We start from the raw sequence: 18,557 nt of genomic DNA on the forward strand, positions 1-18,557 counted from the left end.
TGCTGGGGTCGTTTGACCCCAGTACTCTTTCCTGCCATGGCAGGGGGTCGGACTTGATGATCTGCTCAGGTCCCTTCTGACCCTAGAAACTATGAAACTATAAACTCTTACACTTTCCGCAGAACTCTAGGACTGTTCTCTAGGCTATGACAATTCCTTCCCTGCTAAAATAGTATAGGATGAATTTTGAAAATGCTATTAAAAATGGGTGTTAAATTCTTTAGGGTGTCAAGGTCTGTCAACCTTTTTTAAGGGAAATAGTATGGTCCCCCCCATTCAGTCCTACAAGGAGAGTGAGGAAATAAATGTTGGAAGTCCAGGACTTGGCTCTTTTAAAGCTAAGCAGGACCAGTCCTGCACTGACAGGGAAGTTAGCTAAGTCTTCCATTGACACTTGACAAGGATTGTGAGGGGGAGCAGAGTTGGTGTTTGAATCCCACTCAGTGCCTGCAAAATGCACCTTCCCAGATGGAGTAGCATGGCCGTGAGAGATTTATTTCTGCATGCATACCTGCTGTATGTGTGGAGGGAACAGGGGTTGGATGCAAGCTGTAGGGGAGGTGTTTAATGTGCTGCCTCTGCCCCAGACACCCATGTCACGGGACTAGGAGGGTGGACCCAAGAGAAGATGTCAGCGGGCACCTAAGTGAGGACAGGTGTGGCTTCAGGGGTGGCAAGTAGTTCTGTTAAAACGATGAGGGTGTTGGCCTTGTGACGGATCTGCTTGTTGCCTCTTCCTTTCTTCTACACTCAAGATGCCCGATGGGATTGGCAGAAAAGAGCATTGCAAGGAAGAGCTTAGAGGATGCTTCCTCATTCTGGTGCCTCTGAAAGACTGAAGTTGCTGTCCCTGTACGGTCAGCAGTGGCTTGAAGGGTTAGAGTCCAGACCGGGGTGGGCAAAAAGACAGATCCAGTCAGTGGTTGGACTCTGTTTCCCAGCAGCCCCTGCCTGCATCGCTGTGGCCAGTTTCCATGGAGACTTCAGGAGCAGCAGGACCGTGCTGGCGTGGGCCAGGGTTTCCATGGAGATGGGTCCAAGCAGCGCTGGCAGGACAGGGAGCTGCTCCGGGGCCAGGGTCAGGATCTTGCAGCAGTGACAGCGTGGTCCGGAGCTGGGGACAGAGCTGCGATCTGCTACCTGCACACCATTGCAGCTCTGCCCTGGCTCTGGCCCATGCTGTCACTGCGGCAAGGTCCCAGGCACGGCCCTGGAGCAGCTCCCTGCCCAGTTGCATGCCCTGCCAGCACTGCTTTGGCTGGTCCTCCATGGAAACCCTGGCACTGTCATGGCCCCACTGCACCTGGGGTCTCCATGGAAATTGGCTGCAGCGATGCGGGCAGGGGCTCCTGGGAATTGGAGTCCACCACAGGCCTGATCCATCCCACGGGCTGGACTTTGCCCACTCCTGGTTCAGACCTAGATGAAGGAAATTGCTATGTCGCACTCATTCTGTGTAGCTTAAACATCCACTTCCTACAGAGCAGCTCTCGCTCCTTGCTCAAGGTTGCATCCAAAATCCATCATTTAGAGCTGATCAAAACCTTGCCAGCAAACATTGCCAGCAAAAATGAGGGTTCACTGAAAATCTTCAGAGGAAAACGTATTTGATTAATAAAAAAAACCCCTTAGTTTTGAAGTTTACTGGTGGGAAAACTAAGGTGAATTTCATTGTGAACTGCAAGTTTTGCCGTATTATTTGAATAAAGTAAAGCAAACTTTTGCTTTGTATCTAATTAAAAAAAAAACAATGGAGAGATTTGTTTTTACAATTCTGTCTTTGAAATATTAATTGGAAAATCCTGCCTTCAGCCAAATCTAATTGGAAAAAGCATTGATAATTCATCGTGCCCAAAAAAATCAATGAAGAACTGCACTCTTACTTGGCGTGTCTGAGGGGCAGGGGATGTCTGGGAAGAAGTGAGCACCTGGATGTGATGCACATTTTGAAATTCACTGGCGACCTTCAACAAACCCCTATGAAGGACAGCATCATTCATCCCATGTGTAACTAGGAATTGAATGGCTTTCTAGCATGCACATGTCATTTCCATCTCCGCCTGACTCCATGATCCTTTCAGAATAGATTCAGCTAATTCAATGACTTTATTAATAGAGGGCTTCAGTCTGTTTTATATAAAAGCACGTTACAGTGGTTCTGTGATTTCATCTGAGACCAGTGCAATACATATGTGTAGGTATATAGCAATAATGACTTTGATTTTTTTGATCCTTCATGTTTTGACTTTTTTTGTTTTGCAGATGAGAATTTTGTCTGTTTTACCAGGCACGAACCGATGGGTGTCTGTGGGGCTATAACTCCAGTAAGTAGAGGACGTGCTATCTGATAATACTCCCCTCACTCAAAGAAGCTTCATCTTCATGTTGGTACCCTGAATACCCCTGCACTTAGAGAAATGTATGCATGCCTCCACTTTGCTTTGCAGCCACTGTCTTGCTCACCAAATATGACTGGTCTGTTGGGAACTTCCTTCAGAGAAGTGTGATGAAACTTTTTGACTTGGTAGGGAAGTAGAAGCTGCACCATGAAAGGGAGTTCAGGGTCTCCTCAAACAGTGGCTTCCACCATGACACTTGAGTCATCAGAGACCAAGTGAAGGTCTCTTATTCCTCACTCTAAGTCCATTCCTGTGTGAGCTGGGCTGTTTCAAGCTGGCTGTCCCTGCATTTATGTGCCTGGCTCTGCTACGTTGTGGGTTTGGAGTCTGAAATCAAGTTGTTCGGTCATTTATCTTCAGGGGTTCCCATCGTTCCACTTTTAGCTGATCAAAGCCTTTTAAAAAATTTTTCCCCCCTGGAGGATTTGTCTTGCTGGGGAGATGTTGCAGCTAGTTCTCTGAATGCTTCTAGTTTAGTAAGTGCTGCTTGGTTGATTTTAAACAGGCATTCAGAACGACTTCAGTGCCAGAGTCATACATGGCTAATGATTGTAAGAGGTATCTAAAGCCCTTTGTTAGTAGAGAGGCACAGGCTAGTGCTCAATTAATTGAGTCTGCTGGAGTGTGGTAATGTCTGTGCTCCAGCAGCCTCCTGTGTCTCGTGTATTCACATCCCTGCACTTCAAAATGGCAGTGGAAAAGCTTGAATTAAAGCTCGTTGAACAAGCTTTAGTTCAAGTGCCCCCCACCACTATTTTGAAGGGTGGGCATGCTGATAGAGAAGATGCTGTGGCGCTTTAGAGTGGCTCTCAGAACTGCTCTAATTAAAGTGCCACCACTCGCCCCCAGAGCACATATAAAAGGGCCCTAAGGTGCCACCATGCCTTGCCTTCTGCCTATCCATACTCATGTGTCATTTCCTTGATTTAAGTAGAATTCTGCTTGGAGCATTGTATTAAATGAAAATACCAAATCAGAGTTAGTGAATTTTTAATAGTGAAAAGGTAGTGAAACTTTTCACTATTAAAATGGGAGCCTTTGAAAGATGAAATTTAATATAGTCTCATCTGGTGACTTTTTTGTTTTTTTTAAAACACCCCCCGAATAAAGTCAAAATAGTTTCTTTCACTTGGGATGCTTGGAACTAGAATAATGGAATCATAGAAAATGAGGGTTGGAAGGGCCCTCAGGAGGTTGCATGTAGTCTAACCCCCTGCTCAAAGCAAGACCACCCTCATCTAGATGATCCCAGCTAAAGCTTTGTCTAGCTGGGTTTTGAAAACCTCCCACCACCTCTCTGGGTCACCTGTTCCAGTGTTTTACTATCTTCCTAGTGAGAAAATCGTTCCGAATATCTAACCAAAACTTCCCTTGCTGCAACTTGAGATCATTGCTCCTTGTTCTGTCCTCTGCCACCACTGAGAACAGTCTCTTTCGAAGCTCTTTTGAACCCACTTCAAGTAGTTGAAGGCTGTTTTTAACCCCTCAGTCTTCTCTTCTCTAGATTAAATAAAACCAGTTTCCCCAGCCTGTCCTCAGAAGTCATGGCCCCGAGCCCCTGAAATTTTTGTTGCCTTCCATTGCACTCTCTCCAATCTGTCCACATCCTTTCTGTAGTGGGGGGCCCAAAACTGCATGCATGACTCCAGATGCACCTCACCAGTGCTGAATAGAGGGGAATAATGACTTCCCTTGCGCTGCTGGGAACGCTCCTACCAATACAGCCCAGTATGCCATAAGCCTTCTAGGCAACAAGGATACACTGCTGGCTCCTATTCATCTTATTGTCCACTGTCACCCTCAGGTCCTTTTCTGCAGAGCTGCTGCCCAGCCAGTACCCGTGCAGGGGACTGTAGGACTTTGCGCTTGTCCTTGTTGAACCTCATGAGATTTCTTTTGGCTCAATACTTCAATTTGTATAGGTCTCACTGAGTCCTAGCCCTACCCTCCAGGGCAGTGGTGGTCTCCAACCTTTTTATGGTGAAAATCACCTTTTGTAAGTAAAGGGCACCCCAGGATCTACCGCCCCCCCACCCCATTGAGCAATATTGAAAGAATCCTCTTACACTTGCGATAGTTGATCTAGATTTAAGCGATTTCATCATTTAAGAAATGATTCTTCCAGCTTACTGAGACTTGCCTATACTTGGCCAGTGATACCGACCTTCCTTGTAAAGCACTTTGGTGCTTTTTGTCCACAGATCTCCTATAGCACCTCAGAGTTACAATAACATGCTGACTTCTGTTTTATCCAAAGTCGGGCTGCCTTGCTCAGTCCTCGCATGTACGACAAGCACAGCCAAGGGGAGGGAATTTCCTGTCAGGTTAGGTTCATACTCCCATATTATGGGTTTGCTTTTTGTACACGTTCGAAACTTGAGATCTTGGCCCCATCCAGGACGATTTGCAAGAGGTGGCTGGTAGTTGCTAACCTGGAAAAGTTCCCAGTTAGATGGGATGGAGTTTGTGGGGAGAAAAGTTGGTCCCCATATGGAAAAGGCTGAGAAATACCATTCTTTTGGATTTGAAATTCTGCTTTGTCTCTTGGTGGCTGTGCTGATGTAGCGCTCATCTTGTAGACATTACATTACTAATGTTAAGTGTGGATTCCTGGATTCCTAACGTACTTGGCTTCTTCGTAGATAACTGAAGGTCCTTGGCGTGAGTCTTGACAAGAGGTCCCCTTTATGGTTGGCTGGTTTCCATCCTCCCTAAAGCAACATTAATTATTTTTAATGAAGAAATCTATTCTGCTGCCAAGCGAACTCTCTGATTATCACCCTGAGCTAGTTTTTTCCACTCCTTGCTCAGATTCCAAGATATACAAATACGAATGACCAGGAATGAAGCTAAAGAGAGAACCAACATGAATGGGTTCTGAATCCTAAACAGGAATAAGAAAACTAATTAAAAAGAAGCAAGCTAAAATTAAATACAAGTCCTCAAGATTTGGAGGATACTTTAAAAAACAGTCTTTATTTATTTTTGTGTTCTTAACTAGAAATCTTGCATGGATTCCAGACTTCTTGATCAATACAGCAATATGGGAGAGAGCTAGAGATTTCCAGAAAGCAGTTTCATCCCGCGCACCATCACTGTTGTACTACGTGCACTTGTGACATTGCATAGCGTCCTGGTGGACCTGGAATTGATGCCAACCACAGGGTCAATCCATCACCAGCTCAGCTCGGAGCTGAAAACCTGTGCAAAACAGGGTCAGAAATTGTCCTTAGGAATGGACTACTTAATGCGAAGGTTTGCGCTCCCTAAGTAGGACTAGATTAAATCGGGTGTTGCTAACAACTTTTGCTGCAGGGAAAATCCTGGGGTTGGGTGGTTTTTATAACCCATCCAAACACATCACACACAACTGTAAGAAAATGCAGTGCTCTAACAGTGGATGTCCTTCCAATAGAGTTTTCTCTTTAGCAGGTAGATATCTCAGAAGCAGGAGGAAAAGACTGCAGAGAGGTACATGCATACATAGCTTTTGAACACTAACTGGTCAATGTTATGCTTTTCAGTGGAACTTTCCATTGCTCATGCTTGTTTGGAAGATGGCACCGGCACTGTGCTGTGGGAACACACTGGTTATTAAGCCAGCTGAGCAGACTCCCCTCACTTCACTCTACATGGGCTCGTTAATCAAGGAGGTAAGTAACCTAAGCAATGTGTTCAGTAGGCTCACGCAACTTGCTGTTCCCCTTTGGCACTAGGGCCAGTTCAAAATCTGGCTGCAGCTCTCTTTAGCTGCCAAAGATCTTGTTGCAAACAAGACTTGAAAGTCTTGCAGATGAGAAGAGACAGAAAATGTGTATGTTTCTCTCTCTTTCCCACCCCAAGTCCTGACTACTCTGTCTATCCTTATCGATTCATCCCCCTCTGTTTTATCTCTTCAATAATGCCTCATGTATGTAACAGCAGGCATTTGCTTCTTGCGGTTGTATGCAGCAGGCAAAGACTTGCAGTAATTTAAAGGGGATAAAGCAATTTGTGCAGTCAGTCGTGGTTCAAGTAGTTTGTTTCTAATACGGTCAGTGAGAATGTACGGGGTTAAGTTTTGCCACCTTTTTACTCTTCTGAGTGAGATTAGTCCCAGAAAGCCTGGGAGTGATCACAGAGCTGAATGCTACTTGGCATGAGGACTAGCAGCAGACTTCAGGCCCTCTGAATAGGAGCCCAGTCCTGCAGCTGTTTCATGTGCAGAACTCCCACTACAGTACCTCATTGCACTGCCTGTATGCAGATTTATAAAGGACCATGGGGCCCTTCCAGAGGCAGTAAACAGATGTCACAGTTGTCACGGTACTGGTTGACCCAGCATGTGTCCTGCAATGAAAATTGGTGCAGTGCCTTTCAAAGTGGGCTTAAAGAGCAGGGCCCTAGTAAACTGACCTTCAGGCAGGATGGCTCTGGGTTTGGTTGGAGATTGGGGCTGTCTGGGCAGTGGCTGACAATCAGGTAATTGTCAAAACCCTGTGCCTGGCAGCTATGGCTGGGCTGCCTGGCATGGGTGATAAAAGGCTCCCGGCATTGGGGGGAATCTGCCAGGCTTTCCCTGCTGGGGACTATAAACCTTGCCAGGAACCTCTGTCCCAGCATAAGTCCTGGGGGCAGGAGGGGGAAGACGTTCTGCACCAGCTCTCTACTCCGCCGCCGCCATGAGCAACAGATATTGGCCTGGCCCCAGTGCACCAGGACTTTTAAAAACCGCATGTGCAGCCCTGCTGCTCCCACATGGCTTTCTGACATCCCTGGCACATGGGGACCCCATGATCAGGGAGCATCTCCCCAGTCCTAGGGACCTTGTGTGCCTGGGATGTCTAAAAACTTTATATGCAACTCAGCTGAACTGCCCACACAGTTGTTAAAAGTACCAGTGCACTGAGGCCAGAGCCAACAATCAACTGATTGTTGGGTGCTCATGGCCTTCAGGAAGTGACACATGAGGACCCCAGGATCAAGGAGAGGCTTCCTGATCCTAGGGTCCTATGTGCCAGGGCTATAGGCTGCACTGCTTCTCTTCAGTGGCACATTCAGCCAGCGCACCATAACCGTGAAGATGTCCACTGCGATTAAAGTGGGGCACGCTGTTGGTAGGTGTTGGTCCAGCTCTTCTGGGCATTTGTGGTGCGATAAGCAGCAAAGATGTCTATACACTTGCATATTGTCCCTCCATAAAACATTTTGCAATGCAACAAGGGCGATGTCCATTCACAGCCAGAATGTGATGGGCCAGTCCTCATTCTGTGGGGATTATACCCTAGAGCAGCTGTATCTAACAGCTGGATCTGGCCCAGAGGGCTGCTGAGCTACCAATGAGCCAGGGAGACTCACGGTCTGGATCTGGCATGGGGTGAATTTGCTACCCCTGACCTAGAGGTTCAACCTAGAATCGGTACTTCCACCTAGAAGCAGTACTTTGCTTACCCAAAGAATGCAGGGTCTGTTGGACTTGGGATTCAAGCTTGCCAGAACCCAAGCATCACAGAGCAACACTGCAGGTGGTTGGTTCATTGTAGGACCAGGGGACCCTGCACAAGGCCCACCCTTTGCATTTGAGATGAGGGTGAGATGCCAATTCCAAATCTAGTTCAGGGGAAAGGACTGAAGTGACAGAAAATCAACATGCTTAGGTGAGCACCCCTGGTCCAAAGCACTCAAGATGTTCAGTGTAATATGGCATAGCTCAGGACATGCATCAGCCTGAGAGTTAAGGTAGGTGATTTCTCAGGCCAAATGTTGGAGGCCCAAAGGTACCCAGGCCCTCTTTGCTACTCGGAGCCTGGGGAAAAAGACAGACACATACCACAGTGTACTTTGTATAGTGCTTTCACATCCTAAACCTCACATGCCCAAAATGAAGCAACTTTTTGGAGGTCAGAGGATTAGATGCAGAGATGGGAAAATGACTTGGCTGTAGACTGGGAGTTGGGACCTATGAAGCCATATCTCTTCCCAGTCACCAATACTTAACAGCCACAGCTTCAGGAGCACAAACTGGGAGTTTCACAGAAACCATTTTTTTTTTTTTTTTTTTTTTAACAACTCTTCTACCTTGAATGCTTTCCCTATTTAAACACCAATCTGTCCAGCCATCACTAACAATCAGACAAATGGATTAAAATTGTGTTAAACGGAAACTGTTGACACGTTTGAGTCAAAGTTACCATAATATAAATCTAAAATAAGGGGATTGTCTTAAGTCATAACACATGGTATTGATAACGCTTGGAATTGATCTTTTTTTTCCCCAATTAACAAGCTGAATTAACTTTAACTCTTTGTATGGACCAAAGCAAAACTTCCGGCTCTCATGTGTATGTCTGAGGAGGGTGGGGAATGGAGTATAACGATGTCTGTTTTTTTGGGGGTTGATCTGAATCAAAACTTTGCTTCTCTCTGCTTCTGTTTGGCTTCCAAACCAAAAGGACCTACTGCTCACACATCTCTTCATGAATTATTTTCATGGGAATTGACCAGTCCAGGTACAAAATCTATTTACCTACCTTTTGTCATCATGATGGCTGTGAAAAACCAAATTGTTCACGTCATCTGTTGCACCAAAAAACACCTACTCAAAGATCAATTGCAATTTTGCAGGGTAGCTTGCAAGTTAATGATTTCCTTTTTTTCAATTATACTAAATAAATTTGAGTCTCACTTGATCAATCCAAAGAAGCCTGTAAGTGCAGGTATCTTTGCCTTATTAGCCCTAGAAAGCCGTGTCACTATTGACAAGAAAGAAAGGAAACCGAGCGACGACTGGGTGTTACGCGAGAAGGTTGTTTGCCTACATTTCCCAATCAAAAATGGAGTGTAGCCAACTTGGAAATGCATGCTGCTCTGAGGGGTGGTGTGTTTCAGAGAGCAAAGAAAGCCAAACTGGCTGGGCCAAGACGCTGACTCCTGTTTCGCTCAGATTTTACCAAAGTTTGGCCACTTGTGTTTTTTGGCAAAAAGTACTAGGTGGCAAATAAATACTGTAAGTGTGGTGGAAACTGGCATAGGTTTCTTACCATCTGCGCTTGTGTTCTTCTCACTAACACCATCCTCTCATGGAGTCTTATTGACTGCTTTAATCCCTCTGGCCCCTGGAGAACCACAAATGTCAACTTGAGGATCTTTCCATTCAAAACAAACTTCCAAGAGCCAAATGTTTGCCTCCGATTACCCATTGACTAGGGCTGAGTAGCTGGCATGGAGGGTTAGACTTGGCCAGAACACTGTCACGTAAAACAGACCTGCAAAATTTGGGTACACCTATACTTGCTTGCCAACTCCAAGTACTATGTAAGGGTGTTTGACCTTTACCGAATCCACTTGGGAGCAAACAGATCACTGGGAAGTGGTCTGGAAAACCCTTTTTCATGCGGGATTGTCTGTTTCTTTGGTAGACAAATTTGTAGATGCTGTGTGCTGCTTAAAGAGCTAATGTTTTGGATTTGATGAGCACTTAGGCCTGCACTTGATCATAATAGGAGTGCCCTCTTGTGGGTAAAATCAGGTGCATGTGTGTAAGTGTTTACAGGACTTGGCTTTTCACAATGACTTGAACTCCCTGGGGCAGGTTATAACTCCTTGAGACGCTTGCATGGAAAATAGTAAAGGCATGCTTCGTTAGTCTGATGGAAAATAAACCTTTAATAGTAGCATCATGCAATTCATTTAGTGTGCTTTGCCTCGGATCCAGAATAAGCATACCGTTTAGTGAATGCTAGGAGGGATTGTAAGTAGTCCTTACTACCCCATTTCTATGTTTGATTCCTTTCCAGGTGGGATTCCCTCCAGGTGTGGTAAATATAGTGCCAGGATATGGCCCCACAGCTGGGGCTGCCATTTCTACCCATCATAACATTGACAAAATAGCTTTCACTGGCTCCACCAAGGTAGGTGATTGATTTCTTCTCAAACTGGCCTTTATCCTTGCTGAAATACAATGTTTATTCTCCTAAAACTGGCTGTGCCTGCCAGACTGAGCTGTTGTAACTTAATGCGGTTCTGTGCCTTCAAAGAAACAGTGTTGGGGATTGTATATAGATTTTTGCAGAAGTGTCTCAGCACTGGCCTTACTCCCCTGCACCTACCACCACCACCAAAGGGTTTGCCATTGACTTTTGTGGTCATAGAATCAGGCCAATCTGTAATGCTTTTGAAAATCTCACACGCCCATCTTTGTAACTTTATTCTTGCCACTTTGCCAAGTCTTTGGAAGGCTGTCACTCACTAATGGCGCTTGTAAAAGAGCTTGGTCACATCAGAATGATTGAATACATCATCTAAACCATGTTGTAAATAGCCAAAGTCTGAGTGACCAATGTTGTCCAACAGGTAAAGTCCTGTTTACCGGTAAGAATATTCAGAAACACTTTTCTGCTGTCCTGTTAATTGCAAGCTACCTACTAAATTTTTACTGCTGTCTTTGTGCTTGCTAATTTTGTCATTGACTTGATTGGGATAGTTGGTACCATCACCTTCATCTCGTCTTCCTTTCCATTAAATCTGTAAGAGATTAAAATATCACATTAAGGGCGTGTCTACAGTGACATTGCTACAGTGCCGTGCTTTAGTATTTCCTTTTGAAAGTACCGAAGCACCGCACCGCACTGTCACTTTTGCTGCTACGCTGCCGTGGCAGTGCACTAAAATGGGGCAAGTGTGCCACTATGGTGACGTAGCTGCCAATCACTGTAGACCCATGTGATCGCTGTGTTGCTGTCGTATGCCATACAGTGACGTAGCGCATTGCTGTGTGCCGTAGGGCAACGTGTAGATGTGCCCTAAGAATCCTAATTGACTATAGGTGCAGGATAGAGGCACAATCCTGCCTTGGTCTCCCAGTGCTTTAATTTGTAGCTAGCAGTTTGGGGGAGAATAGATGGTAACCCTTGGCCAGTGTTGAATGTATCTATTAAATGGCGATCATCAGTTGCAAGCAATCCATTTGCTGAATTCATTTGCAGTTTCAGGGAGGTTTTGAGCAGGGCACTGGCCAGCAAAGTCTGAGGGAGGGCGAGAGCAAGTTGCAAATGGATCAAATCAAAATTTGCCAATCGGTGTGAATTTCTTCCTCCCCTCCCCACCCTGTTTTGAGTCTCTGCCCATATCATACTGCAAGAAAATTTATACCCAGATGTGTCTTCACTTGCTACATGACCAATGGCAGCACTCGGATAAAGGCCCAACATTTTACGTGAGGTTCATTTCCTACCATGCCACATGTTGGACATGTTTGGGATTTCTTCTACTCCTTTTTCCTGAGTACAGGCATCCTCACTGAGCAATCCAACCATTAATTTTGACATTCACCACATGCTTATTATAATTTGCATAATTATGACAAATTGCTCCGTGCCTCTTGCCTCGTTCCCCAGCACTAAAGGTACCTCTTGCTTCTGACACTCCAAAGGCAGCCAAATGTTTTGCATTTAGCAACAGTACCATCTAGTGGCTATCATAGATGTGTCTATTCCTTTTGGTTGTCCCAGAGAAGTCTACTGAGTGTACTTATTTCTACACAAAGACTATCAACCAAGATCATAGCATGCGGATGTTCAGTATCATTTGCTGCATCATTGGGTAATATATCTGAAACATATACATTGTTAGGTGGAAATACTGATTGTTTTAATTTTCACAGCCCCAAATCTTATGAACTTAATTTTTTTTAAAGTCATTGAACACTTTCTGGACTCACTTCTCTTAAAAACCAAAGCAGACACAGCTGAGAGAAGTAGTCTCTCTCCAGTGCATTGCTCTAAGGGTTTGGTGAAATGCTGACCCCAGTGGGAGCGTCTGACCAACACCATGTGGATTTTGCTCCTGGTGTTTTGCTTTCATGATTTGTGCGAGTGCAGAACGACTTGTGAGGTGCTCAGCTTCTACATTTTAATAATGGCAATTTAAGTAACTCAGGTAGGTATTTCTAATCAATTTAAACCTTTGGTTTTCATGCACTAGCAAACTGCTTGCTTTTAAGTGATTTGTGCTTCTGTCTGTTGTTACAGAAAATATCAGTCTTGGATTACTTGATATTCCCTTCTCGCTTCATGCTTTTCAGCAACGAATTCAGTTAGTTGGCTGATTTGGAACAAAACTGCCATATTATGCCTTAATTAATTTTGTGACAAGGTTAACGGTGCACATTAGTTTCCATGCTGTTACTGCTATCTCGAGGGATAGACTGGTAGGCTGACGGGAACACCGTGTCCTGCCAATTGGCAAACCAGATGACAAAAGAATGCAAACACGTTTTAAATGACTCTCATTCAATGTAACTGAAACTCTTTTTTGGTCAGGATTGTCTTTTGCTGTCAGGAAGAGAGGTTAGAAATGGAGGACAAATGGTTTGAAATGGAAGCAAAGCATTTTAATTTCAGACTGACGGACTTGCTGAGAGAATCTCATAGGAAAAATGTACAATGAAAAATGTTGAATTATATAATGTGGGAGGTGGTTTTGACTAACCTGAAGTAGATGGACAATTAATTATAATTATACCCCTTGTTCTGTAAGAGACGATGACAAAGCAGCTGTATCCATACTTCAAGCATAAAACTCACTGCCTCCAGTCATGATAAGTGTTGTCTGATGGCAGAGTTGCACGTTACATTTAGATGATACCAAATCTGTGGAGCGTTACGTGGTATTAAAGTTAAAATCTAACACGAGCAGTTGTGTTACGGGTTAATGCCGTTTCTTGCCTGCGCAACAGTGACTTGCCACTAGGGGGCTGCAAACAGGGGAGTGGCTAGGAGCCAGGACACTTGGGGGAAGGGACTGGGAGCAGTGTATCCTGGGATGCTGGAGGACTGCAAATTGCTCATTTTGTCTCCATGAAACAGACTGAGTTGGATAGCGTGGCCCAGAGTTAAACCTGGCCTGAAGAGGCGTAACTTGGAGAGGCTCAGCAGGCAGTTGGTACAAGTTAATGAGCTTTCACATGTAAATGTTTGGTATGATCTAAGTGTAATGTGTAACTTCACCCTGAGAGATCTTACTATTTCATAATAAGTTTTTCACAGTGAGTATGTACTGCACCTGTTGAGTTATGGTGCCAGACTAGCTCTTTTCTTAGCCATTTTAGTGCATTTTGTTGTATGTGAAGGAATGGCAGCACCAGTCCTATAGGCCTATAATGTGCCTGACGGTGCCCCTGTTTTGAGAGCCAGCAAATCCAAAGGGACTGGCCACCTTGAATGACCAGACCTTTTCCACTGTTGGCAGTTTCGAAGCCTGTTCTGCCCTTCCTAACGTAGCTCTGGGGTTTGTCTGAGGAGTAACTCTGTTCCCTGTGTATTCCAATGACAGGTTGGAAAACTGATCAAGGAAGCTGCCTCTAAAAGCAACCTCAAAAGGGTGACGTTGGAGCTGGGAGGGAAGAACCCTTGCATCGTCTGTGCAGATGCTGACTGTAAGTGCTTCTTGCATTGCAATCCCACTGTTAGTATTTAGGGACCACTGTGACAGAGTATAGCCCAGCCTGCCGCACACTGGAGAAGCATGTTATGCCAGAGGGTGTGATAGGTCTCCCTATACCAGCAAGGTTGTCTTGTAACAAAGGGTAGATAAATATGAAGAGGAAGCAGACTAACACTGCTCTCCCTGCTGGCAGCTGGCCAGCTTTGCTGAAGTGTCATATCCACACACTCCTGTTCTTCCTGCACCACTGTCTCTGCCAGTGCTACAGCACCCACTGACTTGGCCCTTCGGGGTAATCAGGCATGACATTTCTACCAGGGGTGAGTGGGGTGCCTTTTGTTTGAGGGTCCTACAGACATGCACATCTACTGCCCTGCTGTAGGCAGACAAGGTTCTTTGGGTAAATGTGATCATCTTTTATTAGGGTTGTTGGTTGTAGCCATAGTGGTCTAAGGACATAGGCAGATGAGGTTCTTTGGGTAGATGTGATATCTTTTATTAGACCAACTAAATAGTTGGAAAAATTGTTCTTTGCAAGCTTTCGGACACAAACGCCCTTCTTCAGGCATTGGGCGGGTCTGCTGGTGTTTTGTGTTCTCGTGGGTGGAATAGAAGCCAATACAGCCTGTCCTGCTGTACGTATTTGCAAAGTATGCAAGATAAAAGTCACTAACACGTTTCCCCTGGGGTGTTGCTGTGTAGGTCCGTAGTCCGTCACAGCTCATTTGAGTTAATTGCCAGTCATTCCCGAGACAAGCAGATCAGGCTGTGTGCTCTGCTTGGCCATCTACCTGCAGAAGGGCAGCGGTGCAGAGACGGCTACATGTGTCAAGGACTGTGTTGGTCCTGGGTTTGGACAATTTGGCCAATGAAGACCACTTCAAATGAGACGGCTGTTTACAGGCTTGCTCAGAGAAGTTGCAGCTACTTTCCACCAAGTCAGCTGTTTCTGCAAAACACTTGCAGTTGCAGGTCACCTGCAGAAAAGTGGGTTCCCACCAGTTTGAACCTAATCTAGCAGGACCCTGTAGGGCAGGGCTGTCCAACTGATGGCCTGCGAGGGGTTAAATTGCAGCCCCTGGGCTCCCACCTGGCCACCGTTCCCTATTTCTCTGGCTCCAACAGCAGCCAGAGTCTCTGGGCTTTCCCTTTGTCCTCCAGCTGCCCTTCCCATCTGTGCAGGGGGTGGTGCAGAGAGCCGAGAGTGAAGCTGGGGCTCCGTGATTGCTTCCTGGCACAGCTGTGGGGTTGGGTATCTGCAGTGCATGTCCCGTGGCTCACCCTGGTGCTTAGAAGTTGGACAGTCCTGTTGCAGAGGATCTCAGAAAGTGAAACCATACGTACTAGCACCAGCTGCTAAGTCAGCCATTGAGCTGGACACTTCATCCCAGAACTGTGTAACAATGGGGCTGCTCAAGTTCCTAATCGTTACACTGGCAGTGCCCTAGAAAGGTTTGACTTTAAAAGCCATAAAGGTACCCAAGGGCAATGGATTTCAATAAGAGTTGGTGACCTATGTACAGGGCAAGTCCCACCTTTCCAAAGGCAAGGGCTACATCCTGCCACCCTGACTGGGCCTGCTTTTGGAATAAGGCATTGCTCAGAGGGAACAAGCCTGACAGAATGGGACTGAGCACAAGAGGAGAGGTGGGGCAGGAGAAAATTGGACACAAGGGGCTTCTTCCTCATGTAGGAGTGCGAGGTTCTGGTTGGAAAGCTGTGGGGCTCTATCTTCCACGGTAATTTATGCGTGGCCTTGAAGCGGATTTCAAGGAGGTTTTGAGATCAGGAGAAGAGCAGAGCGGGAGATGCAACGAGGCTGAGCATGCACACTTGAAACCAGGACTGAACACTTCCACAGTGCATCCTTGCTAACCTTCTTCTGAACTGTTTATTCTTTAGTGGACTTGGCAGTAGAATGTGCCCATCAAGGAGTTTTCTTTAATCAAGGCCAGTGTTGCACTGCTGCCTCTCGAGTATTTGTGGAGGAGCAGATATACCCAGAATTTGTCAAGCGCAGCGTGGAGTATGCCAAGAAGCGACTGGTTGGAGACCCATTTGACGCCAGGACTGAGCAGGGGCCCCAGGTAATTATCTGCCTGAAAATCATCTTGTTCTCCTTGGGCATGTATTATTTGCAAGGGCATGTGGTCCTAGTTGAAGTCCTCACGGGTGACTAATAGATCGTGTTGTTTCTCTCTTCTAAACATCAATTAATCACGGCTGTTGACATGTCGGCCTTTTACACAAATGTATTTGAAGCTGGATGATAAAACCGGCTCCAAAGCTGGGTTGTCTTATTGTATAGTAACACAAACCATATTGCAAGAGCTACATTGTGTTCTCTGGGTAGAACCACATAGCTGCAGAGAGGTTGTTTTCCAGCTAGATGACACACCAGTGATTCTCTCTACTCTCCAGAGATGTAGTCCGATAAAGTCAAAGAATGCAGCCCAAGAAACTCCATGTCCCTAATGCTCGGAGATCCTGGGAAGAAACTTCAGTTGAGTTGCGGGAAGTGGGGAGAGAGGACACCAACCTAAATGGCATTGCAAAGATTTCTTGCTCCGCTTTCCCCTTTTTTCTTTGCCTGTAGGAAAGGGTATCTGTCATTCTCTATCATCATCTAGCTTAGCCACTTGGTTCAAAAACTCACTCAGCCAACTGCTCTGCAGAGCTGGTGCTTTGGCAGAGGCCAAAAAAAAAATCCCTCCAAAATAATTCTAGGTTTTATTCCAGCTCTGGAAGTCTGGCCTTTTCACTGTTAATCTGAAAGTCTCTTAGGCTGTCCTTCTAGCAGCTTAGGGTTTGAAGCAGGCAAGTTTGACGTCCCACATTGGGCCTGCTTCTACCAGCTGCTCTGACTGTGAGTACTGACTTATTTCAAAGGGACTACTTGCATGAGTTGCAGGGATGCTGTGGAAGCTACTACTGAAAGCAGGTAAAACTAACAGTAAAGGGCAGACATTGTTAGAGCATCCCCTAATGGCTAGTCCACTGGGGCTACCTTCTGGTACCTGCTCTCTCTCCAAGCAACTCTGCGAACACTGGAGTCTGTAAGTTGCTGTTAAGAGTCTAGCCGAGCTTCATAGAACCTGGCAGAAGGAGGGGCTGGTATCGAGGCCGGGGTGATGATCACCAGTCACAGATAATAGGGCCATGCATCCTCATTGTCACATATGTGACGCACTGGTAGGTGGCAGGTATCCGAGTTCTCCCCCTCCTGCATTTCTCTGCATGCGGACCTTCAAAACAAGGGGCTCAAATGGAGGAGGAAAGGGCTGATTTTGGAGCTTTCATGTGGTTCCCAGTATGACAGAAACCATTTCCTCTGTCTGCATGTGATCAGAACAGCTGTTCTGCTGGAGTCTGGCTCTGGGACAGCCTGCATTGCATTTTGGCAATGGGAAAGCATACACTTCAAGTCCATAGGAAGAAACAAAAATAAGCCTTCAAAACCCATTAGAAACATCAAAAAGTTTGTGGGTTTCTTAAATAAAATTTAAAAAAAGAGAGAATCTACCAAAAATAGTTACCGAGGGCACAAAGGCAAGATCTTCAGCTGGCGCGAATCATTGCAGGCACATTGAAACCAGGCTAGCTTGTACCATCCAGTGCCTGGGACATCTCAGCCCTATTCCATGGTCTCACCCTGGTCTGAAGGCACATGTGGAACTGGCAGCTACACATTTGGCCCAGTAAGTTGACTGATGAGTTTTGTTCCCAGCATTGGTGTGACTTGGAGGTGTGGGAGGGGAGGGTCATCTGTTCCAACCAAAAGTTTTATGAGCTGCCTCAGCTGACACCACAGAAGACTGGGGAAGCAACATTGGTTTTCATCACCTGGAGCCACCGGCCTTAAATCAGCGTGGTGACTGGCTCCTGGGGCATCTCCATTGTCAGAACAGAAGCAGGCAGATCTGCTCGCTCACTCTCTTCTTCATGTCCTGGGTGGGGAAGTGGGGACGAAGAGGAAATGCTGACTGCAGCTCCCTGCTGTTAACAGTTGTAGCCCTTGAAGCCCCTAGTTGTATCATGAGATGTTCTACCATTGCATAGATAGCAAATGGCCATCTGCAAGGGATAGGGCAGCACCGGTGGGCTGGCTTACCGTGGACACTTACTTTTCCTCAAGCCCCTCATTGACCCTTGGGAGAAAGGCAGAGCTTGTGCTCGCATCGCTGGAAGAAGATGGAGTACTTTCCCATCCATTAGTAACCTGGAAGTATGTTAAACAGCATCTGTTAGGGATAAACATGTCTAAATCACTAAGGCTGCAGATATTGTGCCCAAAAGTCCTAAAAGAGCTGGCTAAGGAGATCTCTGGTCTGCTACACCTTGGACTATTAGAGAAATCCTAAAAGACGGGAGGAGGACTAGTGAGCCAACATGCAGAAATTGCCAAGAGATGACCTAGGTAACAATGGGCTGGTTCATCTCGGATCAGACCTGAGCAGAGTACTAGAAAAGTTGATACAGGATGCTTTTAATAGAGAAGAGAAAGAGGAGTACCGCAATGCCAGCCACATGCGGCTTTATAGGAAATAGGTGTTGCCAAATACGCTTTTTCTCTTTCTTTGATATTACAAGTTTAAAAGAACTAGTATCTTCAGAATTCATGGAGCATTTCATTTTTGAGCCTCATGACAGTCTGATGACAAATAATTTAGCATTGGACAATGTCAGAGCCTGCAGTGTGTGGATTAAGAGCTGTTTAATAATGTACAGAATTTAAAG

General features: G+C 45.8%; 1 protein-coding gene across 1 annotated transcript in view; it reads left to right on the forward strand.

Moving 5' to 3' along the window:
- ALDH1A3 (aldehyde dehydrogenase 1 family member A3) overlaps nt 1-18,557 on the forward strand; it is a 51,559-nt gene that overhangs the window by 18,203 nt on the left and 14,799 nt on the right. Inside the window, exons 5-9 of the mRNA XM_019533800.1 lie at nt 2,263-2,324; nt 5,924-6,052; nt 10,175-10,288; nt 13,710-13,812; nt 15,723-15,907. Coding sequence (XP_019389345.1) covers nt 2,263-2,324; nt 5,924-6,052; nt 10,175-10,288; nt 13,710-13,812; nt 15,723-15,907 — 593 coding nt within the window. The remainder of the gene's footprint in view (nt 1-2,262; nt 2,325-5,923; nt 6,053-10,174; nt 10,289-13,709; nt 13,813-15,722; nt 15,908-18,557) is intronic.

This window comes from Crocodylus porosus, unplaced genomic scaffold (assembly GCF_001723895.1).
Source record: "Crocodylus porosus isolate Cpor-Errol unplaced genomic scaffold, CroPor_comp1, whole genome shotgun sequence".
NCBI classification, from domain to species: Eukaryota; Metazoa; Chordata; order Crocodylia; family Crocodylidae; genus Crocodylus; species Crocodylus porosus.